At 43.7% G+C, this 20,070-nt stretch overlaps 1 protein-coding gene across 1 annotated transcript; it reads right to left on the reverse strand.

The window, feature by feature from the left end:
- Window positions 1–1,512: 1,512 nt before the first annotated feature.
- LOC311027197 (odorant receptor 131-2-like) lies at window positions 1,513–11,899 on the reverse strand (the record flags this gene model as incomplete). Its single annotated transcript, XM_084031092.1, has 2 exons — window positions 1,513–2,331; window positions 11,744–11,899. 2 exons carry the CDS (start codon window positions 11,897–11,899, stop codon window positions 1,513–1,515), a joined length of 975 nt encoding a protein of 324 aa, XP_083887218.1.
- Window positions 11,900–20,070: the final 8,171 nt, after the last annotated feature.

A 20,070-nucleotide genomic window follows, 5' to 3' on the forward strand; every position in this document is an offset into this window, starting at 1 on the left:
GACCAATGCTGACCATCGCTAAAAATGCTTCTGAGGGGGTATTTGGCTGGATGTCATGGTGGAAATGACCTCAGGTGCATTTTACTCTGAACTATCACTTTAAGTTGAGTTAACCTGCATTTTCAAGGCAGCAAGGGAACTTTCGTTTCCAAGTTAAACCAGCTTGAAATGTTTTACATTGTGCCTAATGGCGATTTTAGGATTCAAGAAATAACAATTTTTATTTTTCATTTTATCAAGTAGGCTATTGAGCTGGCCATGGTAACCTCTGAGCCTCAGGCCAGAGCCACAGTTAAAGGGATAGTTCAACATTGCCATAATCCATTTAGTCACAGCAGTAGGTTCATTACCTTTATTTGTCGATGTAAGCTTTTTTAGGGATTTCTTGGTTTCCCTCATCAAATACACAATCCAACAACTCCAAAATGCTTTCGTGGACAAGTTGTGACCTGCACATTCACCACTATGTGATTATAATGTAACGATACGAAACAGAGCTGTTTAAGAGGTAAATTCATGCAAAATCGCTGATGTGCGTTCCCTTCTGCAACAGTTTTTCAGCAAGCAGTCTCTGTATTTGCCTCTAAAACAACTTTGTGTCGTATGAAATCTCTGAAGAATCTCATCATAATGTACACCACTCCGGCAGTAGCCCCCGTGGCCCTTTAAAATGTTCTAGTTTCCTCTTACTATCCTCCTCTCTCTTTCTCCTCCCTCTCTTTGACCTCCTGTCCCTCCTCTCTCATCACTGCCTGTCTCATCCCCGCCTGTGAAATACATGTAGAATGAGTTGTTTTGGAGAATTCTGCCCTGGGTACAGCTGTTAGGCAGCCTGTCACTTTATTTAGCCAACTGGCTGACCTCCCCGTCGTTAAAAGACCTACAGAAGCATCAAGTCTGAATGTGTAATCAAGTGCTGCAGCCCAGCTCCACGTTCACACACGTTTCTGAAGGATCTTAAGAAGGGGAGGGGGAGCTCCCCTTGTAAACTTCCTGCCAGAGTGTCTTTATTTCCCTACGAAGTGATGACATGCACCAACATCATCCACAGCTGCTCATTGTGACTTCATACCAGTGATTGCATTGGAAGAGAAAAATAATCTTTGTTCCATGCTGTACAGCAGCGCATTAAACAACATTAAACTCGCTAGCAAAGAGCTGTGTACAATAGTGTTGACGTCATCGTCCCTGACTCAATGCGTCATCTTATAAGAACCAAAACAACATTAAAAAAGCTGAAGTATTGCTCTTTGGACTTCCTTTGTAATGGAGGCCTTGTGCTTGTATCTGTAGGAGGTGAGACACTGTAGGACGCTTCACAAATCACATAATATCCATTTTAACAGCCACTGATCAATAGAGACAACCTGCCACTTCCTAGAAGCCGCCACAGGCAGTGATTGGTCACAGACACGTACCATAATGCAGCAGGAAAATGTGCATTTAGCCTCCACTACAGGCCTGTTCTGCATGGATAAGTGATGGTCTTGGTTTCATAATATATAAAAACTCTCACTGCAGTTTCACGGGCCTCCTGTTTGAGATGAGCACATTTTCTTGGTGGTTGCCTATGCTCACTTTACAAAGCAGGTACCTTGTCATGTGTCTCCTGAAGGTGTGGTCTCTTAGTCCGTAGACAATGGGACTAAGAAAGCGTGGCAGGATCTGGCTAAAGACGTAGCAGGCGACGCGTATGGCACCGTACTGATTGGGTAATAGGTAGAGCAGACCTTGTTCTAACATGGGCCTGACGTACGTCAGCATGCACAATAGCAGCTGGAAACCATGGAGGAGAATTGTGTTTCTGGCTTTTCTCATGTCTCCAGTTGCTTCACTGGCTGCAAACAGAATCCTGAAGTAGGTGTAGAGGAGAGTGAGCCAAACCAGGACAAGACAGATAACGTGTGAAGTGTCCCTCTTCTTCAGGCTGTAAGAGCTCCTGAACACAAAATCTCTGGCACATAAAACCTTCGAGTGAAAGAAGTGCAGCGGCTCTGTGGCCAGCAGGATGAAGAGATCCGGTAGGATGGAAAACGCGCTCACTGCCCAGATCAAACCAATCAGGATGTAGGTTTTCCTGACGGTGCAGATGTGTCCGTGGCGGAGGGGGATGCAGATGGCGACGTAGCACTCCACCGCCATACTGGCCAGGTTGAGAGGGGTGTTGAGGGTGGTGAGGATGGCGAAGATCAACAGGATGAGGCAGAAGGGCACATTGATTTTATGAAGCGTGTAGCTGATGGTGTAGAGGAAAGTGGACAGGAACAGCTGCATCATGTCGTTGATCACCAGGTGGATGAACAGGATGTAACGAGGGTTTGTGCTGAAGATCTGGAGGATGGAATTAGCAATTAGCAATAGCATTTCAGACGACTTAGTTCATTATGACCTCCTCCTCAAACTCTCTTCTGCTACTTTCATTCTCCTTTCAAGGTTTTTGTCTGCAAGAGACCCAAAAAAAGGAAACCTCATCCACTAACCGTTCTTAAGAAGATTGTTCTTCTTAAACACAGTTTTCATAAAGATTATGACATTCACTAATGTTTGCATGTTTGGCATTTGTTTTTTGTTAAGAACTAATTCTTTGCACACTTATGCACATTTGAGTGTTGACATGTCATTCAATTATAATCATATTTTTATCATTTATAACTAGTTCAGTTATTATTTTCATTGTATTACAAAACATTATGCACTTTTGAAATCAAATAAAACAAAACACAACACGACCACATATTTTCATACATACTAAACAATTCTGTGGGTTTGCGTCTTGAAGACAGAGCTGTTGGCTCATATACACATCTTTGACTCATTCATTATAAACACCAGCAACACTGGGCTCTATTCCCATAATGATTTATTTCATGAGGAGAAGGGGGATCTGCCCTGGTCCCCTGGTTGATGATACCCGGATGTGTTGTCCAATCAGCGGTACGCATGTGCTTGCTCCACCATTGAGCACACTACCGGCATTTTAAAAAGACGCTGGCTGTGTTTTGACACAGCAGGTGGCGCTCTGCTTTCCAAACCGGAGAAGGTCTCTATAAATACAACCATTGAAATGTTTTTTTCTTTTTTCCAAAAACATAGCCTATAGACAACCTCCGGTAAATGCACCATTGTCATGGCAGGGGGTGTAACATTTCCCCTTCAGCCACCACAACAAGAGAGCTGTGCATCCTGATCCACTCCTGGGACTGCAAAACAACGTCAAATCTGAGGCGAGACAAAAAATGTTGCCAAATCTTGAAAAAATAAAGAAGCACTGAAACCTGTTGTGATGCGTTTCTCTCTTGAGATTAATTGTAAGCCATAATTAATCACTGTAGTAGTCTACATTTTAACGCCTTTATTATAACGATCAATTAGTTGCTCTCGGACTTGTCAGGATTGTTGTCCGAACCCAGGAGTGGGTTGTGTGTCCTTCTCCAGATACAGCATCCACTGAATTGGTAATAGCATCTATGCATCCTAATTAAGTGTTATTTTAGATCCACTATTGGCGCTTCACAAGATATCGACTCGTTTTCTGTTCACTTCCTGCAGCAGCCGGCTTCCTCCCTGTCCATGATCCCATGGTCCCTTGTCTTTAGATTTCCGTTTACGCATTCTTCACTTCCGTCTCAACTTTTCTTCTCAAGTTCTGTGTGTGATTTCTGTGTGTGATTTCTGTGTGTGATTTCTGTGTGCACACGGTTCAGCAGTCTCATGCCCTTTTATGGGCATTGGCGGGGCCTTTACATATGCTACCACAGTATTATATTTGTCTTGCATGTGTATGGCACTTTCCTGAAATGCAGGTACAAAGTGCTGTATGAAATCTCATTCAAAATAATGCATTTTTACAAATGCTTTTGTAAAGACATAGGCTAGGCTCAGGTATTAAGGAAACGTAATACTTTACAATAAATAAATGCAATCACAAGAGAGATGTGGGGTTTGGCACTTGAAAGTGTATTAAAAACATTTCTTCTCTGCACACGGCCCAGCAGTCTCATGCCTTTTTATGGGCATTGGCGGGGCGTTTACATATGCTAATTAGAAACATTGGCAAGTGCTTTCAAGTTACGAATGCGTGGGATTCATCATGAAAGCAACACAGGTACGAACATGTTTGCAGTTTAAGAACACGTCATGAATCTGACGTAGACTTTTCTTAGGAACTTTCTTCAGAACGAGTTTAAAAAGATATTGGGGTCATTCCATGTGAAAACAGCCAAAATCGGGGTATCATGTACATGACACCTCTCAGATTTTGCTGAAAAGCGGTGGAAATATGCCTTGTGTTACCAAACGAGGGAATCTGAAGTTTCAGGTCAATATCTCAAACGGTTTGCCCGTGGCGTCCATTTGAATGTCAAGTGCCACACCCCTTTTTGACACATTGGAATTTCGCATTTCATTTGTTGGCATTTTTGGAGGCCCATAACTTCTGTTCTAATAGTGATAGAAGGCTGAAAATTGCTCTGTAAGTTCATTGTAATGTGTACTACACAATTATACAGGCCTTACTGTTTGGGTGAGAGGTGGGTCACCAAAGTCCAATTTTTTTTTGACGGCCAAAATTTTTTCACTTTTTGGGTGCTCCTAGCACCACGATGAATGATCACATTTATTCTAAACCGGATTATTTGTTATATTTGGGACCTTTGCTCTTGCCAAAATGAATTTGAAGGGTATGGTACCACTGGCGGGGGTTTTATGGGGGTCCAAAAACCCTCCCGGGCAGAGGTGACTCTTTTGGAACCCCATATTTGGACCCCCAAATGACCGCGTGGGCACTTGATGATCCTAATGAGATTTATACCAGATAAAGATACATATTTGTTCTTTTAATGAAATAAAACCTTTGACTATGAAGCTCCTTAATATGAATTTTATTCGTCAAAATGCACCATTTTGGACTTTTTTTTTCCAGAAGTCTGGAATGTAGATCAGGGAGAATTTATTGATGATAACGCATGAAAATAGTGGAAATAACTTATTATTATGCTCAGTGATGGCAAACAATTAAATATTTAGACTGCTGGCCATTCATTTCCTGAAAATCACAAATTAACCCCTTATCCCCGATGAAAGAGACCCACCTGTGACAAGCGACTTGCAGCACGAGCAAGTCTGCAGGCCACTGATGCAAACCATATTCTGACACCAATGGAGATGTTTCAATGGGCAAAAGAAAACATTAAGAACATTACATTCTTCTTTGGTAGTGCAGAAAATAGTAAAAAACATGAGGAAACGTACAAATTGTAGAGACGTTACGCCTCGGCCAAAGTGATAGAAGGCTGATCAATTTTCAGCCTTCTATCACTATTAGAACAGAAGTTATGGGCCTCCAAAAATGCCAACAAATGAAATGCGAAATTCCAATGTGTCAAAAAGGGGTGTGGCACTTGAAATTCAAATGGACGCCACGGGCAAACCATTTGAGATATTGAACTGAAACTACAGACTCCTTTGTTTGGTAACATAAGGCATATTTTCACCGCTTTTCAGCAAAATCTGAGAGGTGTCATGTACATAGGTGGCTGAGTTGGCACGGAATGACCCATTGGTGAATGCGGCACATTGCTCTTAGGGATGGGACAATATAGGATTCTATGGGGGAATCGGGTTAAAAAACACTGAATTTCCATTAATGGAATAATCTGTGACTTGAAAAGGCTGTTGAGCTGATAACCATGATAGAGAAGTGAAAATAAATTAAGGAATTTAATTGTAAGAAAAAACAATATTATGTATCCTTTATTCATGCAGGGGACCTTATGATGATCTTTCATTAACATTTTTCACTAAAAAGGATGCTTGCTAAAATAAGATGTATGTCCTATCTGTGATAAAAATTACAAATGTGTATATTTAAGGTAAAGTGTCGCCAATATGCTTTCGTGACTTTTTTGTTTTAAGCCTATTTAGATGATTATCTGAATAATATTGTGAATGGCAGTTATTTTGGCCAGGGTAATCGTCACATGAAATTTTCACATTATCCTGCCTACTTTCACTGCATGACATTAAACGCAGAACGGCTATAATGGTCTCACGTAATAGTTAAATGACTTGCTATTGCTTAAACTAAATATAATATAAAAATGTTAACTTGCAAGTTTGTTCACATAAGAACGTCACCAACATTTTAGGCAACATGATGCCAGAAATAAAGCGGGGTTTTCTCTACTGTTATACGAATCAGGCAATGTGCAGACCTGCATGTGATTTAAGAATTAAAAGACCATTGCTTGTTTAAAGAGATTATTAAAATAAAATATGGCTAATCCTTTGCTTCAGATTAAGTTCTGGGCCCGGTTTCCCGATAATGTCCACTCTTAGCGCCCTATGAAGACTCCTACTTTATGACTTACAAAAGTTGTTTACCTCTAGTTGTGGTTCCGAACAGTCTCTTAGGAGTCTTCTTAAGAAACATGTCTTACTTCGTTCGTACATGGCGCTGTCCAGTAAGAAACTGCTGAAATCAAGTTGATTTTCCATTTCATGCGCATTTCATGCGCAGGCATGACAGCACTATATTCTAAAATGTAGGCTATTGAAGTGTTTGCCAATAAAACAGTGCTAGAAATCCTTTTAATCCATTTATTTAACCATGGTCGAACATACTAGCCTATATATATATATAGCCTTTACTGATTTAAAAAAAGATACAGAAAATATAGAAACAGCGGAGGAGATTGAGCCAATTACATCCTTAATTACATGCTTAATTCAGACATTCAAACATGCCGTTTCAATTGGCTTCAATTGGCTACGGATGCGAACTTGGAATGAACAATTAAACAACTTAGCCTATCCTGCTGTCCTGCATGTCTACACTGATACGCCACCCATCACTTCCTTCCATTAACTGTTAAAACACTATAGTCCCGTTGCTGTGGGATACCTCCTTCTTGGTCCCAGTCCCCAAGAAACCGAAGCCATCCAACCCAGCAGACTACAGACCAGTTGCACTCACATCGCATGTGATGCAGGTCCTGGAGAGACTGGTCCTAGCCCAGCTGAGGCCACAGGTGAGGACGTTTCTGGACCCTTTGCAATTTGCCTATCAGCCCCATTTAGGAGTCGATGATGCTGTCATCTACCTGCTGCAACGATCCCATATGCATCTGGATGGTGGGGAGGCACTGTGAGGATCACATTCTTTGATTTCTCCAGTGCTTTCAACACCATTCAGCCTCTGCTAATGGGTGAGGAGCTGCGGTGGGTGTTGACGACTCTGTGATCTCCTGGATTACTGACTACTTGACAGGCAGGCCACAGTTTGTCCGTCTGGGCAGTGTCCTGTCTGATGTGGTGGTCAGTGATACAGGAGCTCCACAGGGAACTGTGCTCTCGCCCTTCCTCTTCACCTTGTACACCACTGTCTTTCAGTACAACTCTGAGTCATTTCACCTGCAGAAGTTCTCTGACGACTCAGCTGTTGTCGGGTGTATAAGGGGGGGGGGAGATGAGGGTGAATACAGGACACTGGTAGACAACTTTGTGGAGTGGTCCAAAATCACCTGCCGCTGAATGTCAACAAGACCAGAGAGTTGGTGATCGACTTTGGGAGGAAGAAGAGGATGCCTTCATAGCCACTACGGATCAGGGAGGAGGTGGTGGAGGAGGTGGTGGACTATAAATAGTTGGGAGTGGTGATTAACAACAGACTGGACTGGAAATCTAACACAGAGGCTGTGTACAAGAAGGGGATGAGCAGACTTTATTTCCTGAGGAAGCTGAGATCCTTCAACGTGTGCAGCAAGATGTTGGAGATATTCTACCAGTCTGTTGTTTCCAGCGCCATTGTCTTTGCTGCTGTGTGTTGGGGCAGCAGCATCAGAGCCAGCGACACCAACAGACTTGATAAAATCATCAAGAAGGATGGCTCTGTACTTGGTCTCAGGCTGGAGTCTCTTGAGTCCGTGGTGGAGAGGAGAACGCTGAATAAACTGTTATCCATCATAAACAATGATCAGCACCCTCTTCAAAACACAGTGGTCAAACAGCGGGGCACCTCCTCCCACAGGCTGCTCCAGCACCGCTGTCGAAGGGACAGATACAGGAAATCTTTCCTGCCACATGCCATCACAATCTACATTAACAGCTAAAACTCTGTTCATTCATAATAATACAGTCCTCAAGGCCCTTAGCATATTATGTTTATCTGTTCACTGCACCTGATTTTTTCACTGTTCAATTTGCACTTTAATTTACAAAGGCTATGTAAATAAGCTATAAGGGAAAATGTTGTAGCCTACTGTAGGCTATGTTTTTATAATAGTCTGTAATTGCTTTGCAATTAGTGCTGATTGACCCATGAAATTAGGCCTACTGGTGTAATTCAATCTAGTGTGCCATTGGTTAACATCGCCTATAAGAGGAAACCCCCCACACACTAAACATTGTTGTAGATTATGATGGCGGAAAAAAAGATACGTAAAAAAAGAGCACCTAGCTACACGGTGGAGGAGACCGGGGTCCTTTGAGAGGAGGTCAGTGTTAACAAGGCTATCCTCTTTTCAGCCTTCCGAACAACTGTCAATAAGACAAAACAGGAATTATGTCCGAAAGATGGCTGCATCCGGTTCCGTTGCACCGAGGGAGTGGCAAGAGGTCCGCAAGAAGTGGCAGGATGTCGCCAGCAGTGCCAAAAACCACAATTCCATGGTCCGGAGAGACAGGCTACGAATGGGTGCTGGCCACAGCACAGTGCCAGCTTGGACTCTGATGGAGGAGAAGGACCTTGCTGTGATAGGAGAGACCTCCTGTGATGGGATCAAGGGGGGCACCGACCTGAGAGGTGATGCTGGACGCTCGCAGGCCAGACGAGCCCCAGCTACCAGGATCTCTCCAGAAAGAATATCCCCATCCCCAGCTGCGACGCAGTCTCCGGCAAGGTGATCTCCATCCCCAGCTTTGATGGTCACCCAGGACCGGGCGGCAGCAACCTCCTCCCCCACCAGCAGCACCATCTCACAAGGCACAGCCACACCACCTTCTTCGAGATGCCGGCTGACATCCTGCCGGTGCAGCAAGGAGCTGATCCAAATCGAGAAGGAGAAGTTGGTGGTGCTGAACGCAATTAACCAAAAATTGCGAATGACATCTCACGCCAGGCGCTCCAACTAAAGAGGCCCCCGGACTTGAGACCCGCCATCTCTGCCCCTGTCTACCTGGCACCTGAAGGTAAGCCTGTTGATGGTTTATTCATTCTGATGTGTTGGATTTCATCCCAGTTGGCAAACAACCTAATTTTGGATTTTGACCTTTTACAGACACTGAACAGCCATAGTCCGTCACAATGTGTGTGGGTGGGTGTGGGGGAGTGGAGGTGGAAATAAAAACCCCTGCCCATCAATAACATTGTTTGTCGTGTTTGGTCAGATCAGTTGATTGCTTGTGGAGCATGGCGGTCACCACCATTACTGCGCAACAGCTATGGGGCTTCATGCGCAGTCCTCCTGCGGACCTATGGAGGCACCGAAAGTGCAGCTTCCATATGCCAATTGTCCGCTCAACAATTAGGATTAGTGGGGATTTCTGACAGAAGTTATGAGGTAGGTTCGGAGGGGGTAACTACTTTCTCCAAGCAACAAGCTCTGCCCAAATCCACCTTTCGCTGCGTCCATACCCACCGCGGAATTGGCCCAGACAAAACTGTCAGGTCGAGGATGAGCCCTCTATGATCCACCACCACATGCGCATTGATGGCCGTGTAATCTTTTCTACAAATTAATGCCTGGTCGAGCACGGATGGATTGGCTAAAGGGAGCAGTGTTCCATCCTCCACGCCTATGACCCTCGAAATTCCAGCGACTGCATGGAAGCCCTGGTGCACCTCCTGGACCTCCTGGCGATTGGCAGGTATTTTTATGAAATCCCTGTCGTGGTGCAAAAGGCCGTCGGTGTCCAAATGGACACATCTCCAAGAAACCAAGGCCATCCCCCACAACTTCAATAAAGCTACCTACTGCGTAAAAATGCAGCGCTGCCAGCACCTGGACTTCAGGAGTCAGTATAAAGTTCTGACGCGTTGGTCTGGCAGGCATAGGCCCAATCAGGTCAAGCAACTGGCATATTTGTTGCCGTTGTAGTTTAAACTTATGCAATATAGCCGCGTCGGTCAATATATCCATGGGATTGAAGTTGATCCTTGTGAAATTATGTATTTTCACAAGGATCAAGGATTATTGTAACGGCTCCGAGGACGGCGGCGTCTTTGGTTCAGCAGGAGGATGCATTGTATCGCTGCCATAGTTTTGCCACCCGTTCACAACCGTCACCGGCATCTATTTATGACATTTTAGCAGGATTGTGCATGCCTTGACATTGACTAGGCCTAATGGACTAATTAAATGACACTGTAATATACCTAGGCCACTTCTGAGGTTGAGGTAAAGCTTAGCCTTTGGATGAAATGCATGCGCATTTTATTTTGTGCTTGTGTGTTTCCAGCAATTATTTTCTTCATAAATGACTTAAAACCTTTGGTGAAACACAAAACTGGCAATGTGCAGTTCATGGATGCACATGCATAAATGGGATTTCTGGGTTACTGTACAGTGGCGCTCCAGACCAACCTTACCAACGTATGACGTATAAAGAGATTCGTAGCAAGGAACGTTTCGGGAAACGCGAAATGTTAAGTAGGCACTCTAAGTAGGGGTTACGAATGACGTAGCGTTAAGAAGGCTTTAAGAAGGCTTCGGGAAACCGTGTTTCTTTTATAACCTGCTGCTATCAATCATTTAAAGCTACTTCGAGTAACTTTAGTCAGCAAAAGGTTTTGGGTTTATGACATACTGAAAACTGATAATATCAACCTTTGTTCTCTATTAGTGATCTTGAATTTGATCACGCGTAAATGTGTTTCTTTTTAGGAAATTGTAGAATGCGTCCTTTCAAGCTAATATACAGTGCCTATAGAAAGTCATCATCCCCTTTAGAAATAGTCACTGTTTTTGTTTTACAGCCTAAAATGATAATACATTAAAAATATATATTTTTCCAGCTTGATTTACACATTTTGCCTTCCAACATTCAAGTGAATTTTTTTTTTTTTTTTTCAAAATTTCTGAAAATATATAGCAGTGTTGGAAAAGTGATCAGTCCCTTTAGAATAACCATTATAAGCATTCTCAGGTATAACCAATCACCTTCCAGATTACACACCAAGTTAATTGGCATCAATTGTGGTGGCTTTGATTACTTCAGAATAAAATCAGGTGTTCCTTGAGGATTCCACTCCAAGTATTGCATGGTAACACAAGGAATTCACCATGGTCGGAAAGATGCTTTCAAAAGAGCTCCGGGATAAAGTTGTGGATAGGCACAAGTTAGGAGAAGGATATAAAAAGATTTCAAAGACTTTAACTATCCCTCTGAGTACCGTTCAGAGTATTGAAGGCAAAATGTGTAATTAATATAGAGGCATCAGTGTTATACTGAGACTGAATCCTAACCAGTTAAATGTTCCTCAAATTAACTTCAAATGGTGCATTACGCAAACATTTTTAAAGACTGATTTGTTTAAGCTGTGAACACATTGTGAATGCTTTTAAAAAATAACACCCATTTTCCTAAAGCTGAGAGAGAGAGAGAGAGAGAGAGAGAGAGAGAGAGAGAGAGAGAGAGAGAGAGAGAGAGAGAGAGAGAGAGGCATTCAAATTGCTGTCTTCCGCTGACTGATTTCCCCGTTTTAACTTGCACCTATTGAGTGTAAAAACAATGTCAGACATCAGACCTGGTGCTTCCTGAAGGTGTGGACCAGAGTACTGTTGATGTAGTTGATGGAGATGCAGAGAGCTAAGACAATCACATTCTTGGTCACAATTGTGGTGAAGTTGTCCTTCTGACTCCCGGTCACATTGTAAGTGCTGTTGACAGATGAAGAATTCATATCTGAAACAACAAAAAGTCTGAAATCAGCACAAATGATATCTAGATTCTGGTGTACCCCCTAAATAGTTTGGGACTCAAAGAGATCTCAAAAGAAGGGAAACAATGACAAATGTGCCACTCATCTAAGGAATAAATCATTCCCTTCTAAATCTAAACGTTCCCTCTTTGTGGAGTATAATCTGGCTCTGTCGCAAACTATAATATTAGTTTTAATGTGAAACTGTTTCATAGCAGATGGTAGAGCTAGAGCCAGTATAGTAAGGTAATGGCTGAGCATGATCCCCTTACTGGTGGCTGGTGCTTATTTACAACCCTGGAACATATCCTTCTAAATCACAGACAAATATATGATGCAACATACATATCACACACAGTACTGTAACAATGAAGATAAACATGATAACACAGGAACATACAGTATCACCATGATGCAGTAGAGACTGTACTTACCCAACAGCACAGCAGCCAACATCAGTGTGTTGCAGGCGTTGATGCAGATAGTTTATATATGTTGATGGACCATGTGTGGGATTATGGTGGCTCATATTGTGTGTGTGTGTGTGTGTGTGTGTGTGTGTGTGTGTGTGTGTGTGTGAGTGAGTGAGTGTGTGTGTCTGTGATCATATCGGTATGTGTATGTTTTAAAGGAAAAGTTTCATTTTGTGAAATACGCTCATTTCTTTATTATTTCAAATTAATTTAACCACGAAAAACTTCACTGACTACCTTTACATGCTCCATATATTAATTTTTTTGCCTTTATTCCTAAAAAAACAACATTCCTACTAAGATGTTTAGTAATGAAAATGAATATTACACTAATATTCCCATTTACATGCAGCTGTTTATATTCCGATTAAAGTAACATGACATTTGGCTACTCTGCATCCATCTCGAGCGGCGGTGAACATGTTGGTCAGTATGAACACAGCTTCCCTCTTTCATTCCTTCAACCACCAACTTGAAAAGGTTGGCATTGTGATACTTTTAAAAACCTGTTCCAAGTTCTTCATAATGATTAAAAGTATGAGTGTTTTTCCTTCTCTTCTCTCGACCATGCTTCTCTACTCCAGCTTTATGAACGGTTGTCTAGGAAAGAGGACGTGTGTCACAAAGTGACATGAAACACCAACAGAGATTCATGTGCTGTATGGGACAATATAGGATTTTAACATGGATTGCGATAAAAAAAAAGTCACGCTGGGCCCTAGTTTCGTGGCTCAGCGCAGGATGGCGGAGCCGGCGTAATGCAAGTTTCGACCCGCGCAGCCTTGCGCACGGTCAGATGGGTGTGGCGGCTCAGCAGGGCTCAGCATCACAGATTCAGCTTGGTGCAGCTGAAGTTTCGTGGCAAAAGGCCTCGACGAGACTTCACCGAAAGCCCGCCAGCTCCAACCTAGTCCACTCTTGGCGTAAGGCGCAAGGCGCAAATAAAGTCCATTCATTCAAGGCCAATTACAGCTGGCGGAGTGGAAGTTTGGCGCGCTGTGTGCACACGTCACCAAGACCTCACAGGCAGGTGTCCACAGTTCCAGGCACATTTAAATGCGATAAATAATCACAACAAACACTATTTAATGCAACTAATTGAATCAACACATGAATTTATATCTATATAGATTGTCCCGTCACATCTGACGTCAGATCAAAGGCGGATTGCACGCGTAACGGAAACTCAGCCTCTCGGACCAAAACATCTCCCTCTCTCTCTCCTGTTTTTCATATATATCAATTGCTAATAAAATGCGTCTATGCCTGAAAAAATCTTAAAAAAAAATACAGCAGCTCGTGCCTGGTCTGAGGTCTCGCGCCTCCGCAGTATGGAGAAACGCGCAACTTTGCCGCGAGCTGGAATCGTAGTTGGGGCTGCAGCTGGTCTGAGCGGCGCCCGAGGTCCCGGTGTTCCGCCGTTCTGGTGTTGGACGGGGAATCCGGTGCAGCTGTGGAGCGCAGATGATGAGCTGTGCACCCTGACCCTGTTTTATCATATACATGCCTAAAATGTGCCTACAATTCCTATAGTGATATAATATCGGCATTATAATTATTATGACTTTACACACGCACAGCATGTGATGCGCGTGGTTGGAGCGGCGGCGCTGCTTCTGTCATTGGGCTGTCAAGTGACGAAACTTGCACTGCACCTCCCCTCAACATTTGATTGGTGAAGATCTGAATCGGCTGTGTTAATCCCACTCCACGCCTTGTCTCCTCCTCGTCTCCCACTCACGCTTTCTTCTCCTCCCTCTTTCCAACTTGCGCGGGTGGGCGAGACGGGAGGCATGCCTGCGCGTGCCTGCGCGGTGCACGAAACTTGCAAAGTCAAGGCGGACACACCCCGTCGGCGTGGCGCTGCATGCTGACTGCGCCTGGTCAACGAAACTAGGGCCCGATGAGTTGATCGTGATGATTTTCCACTATCAAAATAATCATATATATCATCACGACTGACTTGAAAAAGCTGTCCAACATGCTATCATGGTAGAGATGTGAAAAAAGAGCCTGATTTAAAAAAAAAAAATACAGGATACAAAAATACATTCATTTTATTTGTTTTAACCTACAGTATATCGTAATAATAGTGGTTTATGTGTCCCTATGAGGGACACATAAATTAGGACTCTGATGGCTGTGTTGTCTGGAGCTTTGTGCTCCTGGTAGGGAGGTTCAAAAGACCCCATGAAAAATCGAGGAAGAAGAGGAGTGACCCGGCCCGGAGGAAGCCCGGGGCCCCTGTCTGGGGCCAGGCCCAGAGGGAGGGCCCGTTAGCGAGCGCCTGGTGGCCAGGCTTGCCACAGAGCCCGGCCGGGCACAGCCCGAAGAAGCAACGTGGCAACCACTCCTCAGCCATCCAGTGGGCTCACCACCCGCGGGAGGAACCACTGGGGTTGGGTGCGCTGCCATATGGGTGGCAGTGGATGCCGGGGACCTCGGCGGACCAGACCCGGGCGGCAGAAGCTGGCTCTGGGGGCGTGGAACGTCACCTCTCTGTGGGGGAAAGACCCGGAACTTGTGCAGGAGGTGGAGCACTACCAGTTAGATCTGGTGGGGCTTATCTCTACACACAGCCTCGGCTCTGGAAACGTTCTCCTGTTGGACTCTATTCTTCTCTGTTGACCAAGGTGTGAGGCGCTGGGAGGGTGTGGGGATACTCACAAATCCACGGCTGAGTGCCGCTGTGTTGGAGTTTACCCCGGTGGAGGGTCGCCTCCCTACACCTGCGGGTTATGGGGGGGAAAACTCTGACTATTGTTTGTGCATATGCACATCTGTTGGGAGAATTTGGCCTTCTTGGAGACCCTGAATGGAGTCCTGCATGGGGCTACAGTAGGGGACTCCATAGTTCTGCTGGGAGACTGCAGAACGCACACGTAGGCAAAGATAGAGATACCTGGAGCAGCATGATTGGGAGGAACGGCCTCCCTGATCTAAATCCGAGTGGTCGTTTGTTATTTGTTGTTTGGACTTCTGTGCTAGTCATGGACTGTCCATAACGAACACCATGTTCGAACATAAGGATGCTCATAAGTGTACATGGAGCACCCTAGGCCGAAGGTCGATGATCGATTTTGTGATAATTTTGTCGGATCTGAAGCCACATGTTTTGGACACTCGGGTGAAGAGAGGGGCGGAGCTGTCAACTGATCACCACCTCGTGGTGAGTTGGGTCAGATGGTGGGGGAAACATTTGGACTGACCTGGTAAGCCCAAACGAGTAGTTGGAACCTGATGGAGGATCATCGTCAATTTCCCTGGTGGAAGTCACTGAGGTAGTCAAACAACTCCTCAGTGGCAAAGCCCCGGGGATTGATGAGTTCCGTCCAGAAATGCTGAAGGCTTTGGTGGTGGAGGGGCTGTCTTGGATGACACGTCTCTTCAACATTGCATGGAAGTCAGGGACAGTATCTAAGGAGTAGCAGACCAGGGTGGTGGTCCCCCTGTTCAAAAAGGGGGACCAGAGAGTGTATACCAATTACAGGGGCATCACAATACTCAGGTTCCACAGGTTCCACCTGAAAGTAAGTGGTTTTCTGTTGTTGATTTGGCTAATGATTCTTCAGCGTCCCCATAAACCCCGCCAGCCAGTACTGGTCTGCATTCACATTTGAAGGTAAGACGTACACATTCACCCGTTTGTGCCAGGGCCTGTCCAAACCTCCCACCATTTTCAACGCCGCCCTGCGCGACAATTAACAGTCCTTAAGTCTGCCACAAAACAGAGCTTTGCTGGCATATGTGGATGCTTTAATAATTTGTTCTCTGACACGAGAAGCCTGCGTGGCTGACACGCTGGCTCTGCTAGAACACCTGGCCGACAACAGCCATAAGGTCAGCTTGTCCAAATTACAGTTCGCCTGTAATCAGGTCACCTTTCTGGGACATATATCAAAATAGAGGAAAATGCTCTCCCAGTCACGCATCTCTGCCACCCAAGAAATCTCAAAACCAGTCACAGAGAAACAGGTTATGAGTTTTCTTGGTATGACATCATACTGTAGACAATGGATTCCTAATTATGCAAGCATCAAGGCACCGCACAGCTATCGCTAGGGTTGGGCGGTATGACGGTATTATACCGTGTGACGGTATAAAAGTGTCTACCGGTAGAGATTTTGCAATACCGTTTATACTGGAGAAAGCGCAGATGTCTGCGGCATCACTCTGAGTCACTGTAATTACACCGCCTCGACACACGGGGCACTGCAGGCATTGCCGCAGACTGCTTGGCGTGGTTGCATGAGCACGACGAAGAAGAAACAGCTTTACCTGAGTAATAACAATCATGGCGGAGGCGGAGAGTGAACGTCACGAGGAAACGGAGGCAGGGCGACCCACCCATGACGAAGAGGAGGAACTCGTTCCGAAAAAGGGCGCTACGTCTGAGTGGAACTTTTTCGGATTTAGAAAATCCGACAACGAACAAAAAGTGATGCTCTGCAAAGAGTGTCGCGCGACTGTTGCTGCTGCAGGTGGAAACACCGGTAACCTCTTCCACCACTTAAATTTAAAACACGCGAAGCAGTATTATGAGTCTTTCGCCAAAGACTCATAATACTTTATGTCTTTATAGAGTCTTTATGACAATAAATCACGTCGATGGATGGAGATAACGAAGGCCATCACGACGCATACTTTTTCTCATTTATTTTTATTTCTTATTAAGATGGAGCTCTGTGTTTACATTTGCACACACACTATAGCTTAAGTTAAAGCTGGAGTTCAAATGTTTACCAGACATTTGCACATTCTTTGTGGCTTATTATTTATTATATTATTATACTTCCTTTAAAATAATGTTATGCTGCTGTGAGCAAATAAAAATAAAAGAGGAAAATGATCAAATGCGACAGTATGGTTATTTTTAAGCCATTAATTGAATTTACAGAGGGGAAAAACATACCGTGATATATACCGTTACCGTGATATGAAATTATTCATACCGTGATATAAGATTTTGCTCATACCGCCCAACCCTAGCGTGGAACAAAGATTATTTTTCTCTTCCAATGCAATCTCTGGTATAAAGTTTCAACGAGCAGGTGTGGATGATGTTGGTGGATGTCATCACTTCGTAGGGAAATAAAGAACAAGCACTCTGGCAGGAAGTTTACAAGGGGAGCTCCCCCTCCCCTTCTTAAGATCCTTCTCTAACAGAAATGTGTGTGAACGTGGAGCTGGGCTGCAGCACTTGATTACACATTCAGACTTGATGCTTTTGTAGGTATGTTAGCGGCAGGGAGGTCAGCCAGTAGGTTGAATAAAGTGACAAGCTGCCTAACAGCTATACCCAGGGCAGAATTCTCCAATACAATTCATTGTACATGTATTTCACAGGCAGGGGTGAGACAGGCGGGGGTGAGAGAGGAGGGACAGGAGGTCAAAGAGAGGGAGGAGAAAGAGAGAGGAGGATAGTAAGAGGAAACTAGAAAATTACCTCTGGGGAAATTTTAAAGGGCCACGGGGGCTACTGCCGGAGTGTGTACATTATGATGAGATTCTTAAGAGATTTCAAACGAGACAGCGTTGCTTTAGAGGCAAATACAGAGACTGCTTGCTGAAAAACTGTCCCTGAAGGGAACGCGCATCAGCGTTGCATGAATTTACCTCTAAAACAGCTGTCTCGTAACGTTACATTATTTTCACATAGCCTGGTGAATGTGCTGGTCACAACTTGTCCACGAAAGCGTTTTGGAGTTGTTGGATTGTGTATTTGATGAGTTTGATGAGGGGAAACCAGGAAATCCTACCCTGTTGCAAATTGATACAACTAAACATGCCTTAAGAGTGTGGGCCCCACATACATTATGTTGACAACTGGGAGTACTGAGGAAAGAAGCGCAGGTGGACAGGAGTTGTACATTGACACAAAATGTGAGATAATGACAGCAGATTCATAAAATCTTAATCTGACAAATATTGTACATTATAATCACAAACACAATTGAGAAAAATCATTTTTGGTATGAAAGTACTATTTAGAACAGTATGTAATGTTTTTCCAATTTTTATCTATACTTAACTTGCTTTTCCATACCTGACCTGAGATGCACAAATTCAAAGAAAGTTTGAGTGAAGAATAATGCATGCAATAGTCTGCTTCCTCCTAGGAGGGTCTTCAGGTGTGCATTAACTTTACAGGCGATATCTAAGCAGTTTATTTCTGACCCCATGGATTCTTGCTGATCATTGGTCCAGTTTAATGTTCATGATGACCTCCTGAAGAAACCCAAAGGAGTACTTCATATTACAGGGGTACTACAGGTTAAGGCATCAGATTGCGCCCATTAACATGGCAAAGCCTGTGGGCACATCTTTGATATAATAATAATAATAATAATAATAATAATAATAAGACTTTATTAAGGACACAATCAGAGGTCCATAGGGACTAGAAATACATAAAAGACAGACAATAAAAACATGGCAACAGTTAATGTAAAACAAACATCGATCACAAACATAGCCATCAATATCAACCAGATACGGTCCCAGAGGGACAGACATCAGCCCTCACATACAGACTGGAGCGCCAGTGGCTCCACAGTCTTGAGGAGAACCTTAATGAGCTCTTCTCACCATCACACAGAAACAAAATGATATCATTTCTAGAGGCTAATAGCCTGCACATAAATTTATACATAAGATTGCGTATTACAGCAGAGCAGTTTGGCACTCCAACATTAACAAACATCTCACTGGCACTGCACCATCGGGGTAGCTTTAAAAGTATCCTCATGCCATCGTTGTAGGCCACATTTAGTCTCTGCATGTTTTTTTTACTGTAAACGCTCCACAAGTGTGCAGTATACAGGGGGGTACAGTATGCTCTAAATAACGCTACCTTGACATTACTAGTGCACATACTGAACTTCCGTGCAAGCATGTTGGCCTGCAAGTAAAGCCTCCGACACTGTCTGTTTATGTCTCTATCATCAGACATATCGTTTACAATATGATGACCAAGATATTTCACTTCATTACATTCTTTAAGAACAGAACCAGATAAAAAGAATTCAGGGAAAACTAATTTCCTATCACCTTTACTTCTGACAATCATAATGTTGCTCTTAGTTGCATTGTATTTGATGTCAAAGTTGAGGCCGTATTGTGAACATATTTTCAATAACTGTTGTAAGCCAGCACTATATGGGCAAAAAATTACTAAATCGTCAGCATACATAAGATGATTAATTAACATAGAGCCAACCATACACCCTGTATTACATACATTCAGTTGCTGTGACAAGTCATCCATATATACATTGAAAAGGAACTGGGACAGTATACCACCCTGTCTCACCCCATTACTGACTCGGAAAGGTTCTGACACCGAATTTCCCCATTTTATCTGAAAAGTCTGTTGAGCATACCAGTAGACAAGAATTCTTAAAATCCATGTTGGGACACCTCTAACACGCAATTTATTAAACAATTTCTCATGATTGATGCGGTCAAAGACCTTGGAGGCATCTATAAAACATAAATATTGTTGAGTTCTGTCTATTATATTTGTGTAAAATTTCTTTCAAGGCAAAAATGCACGTCAGTACCATATTTCTGTTTAAAACCAAACTGGTTGTCACTTGTGATTATGTACTCTTCCAGCCTATTGAGGAGGATTTTCTCCACAATTTTTGATAATATGCTAGCCAATGCAATTGGCCTGTA

Source organism: Eutrigla gurnardus, assembly GCF_963514095.1.
Source record: "Eutrigla gurnardus genome assembly, chromosome: 2".
NCBI classification, from domain to species: domain Eukaryota; kingdom Metazoa; phylum Chordata; class Actinopteri; order Perciformes; family Triglidae; genus Eutrigla; species Eutrigla gurnardus.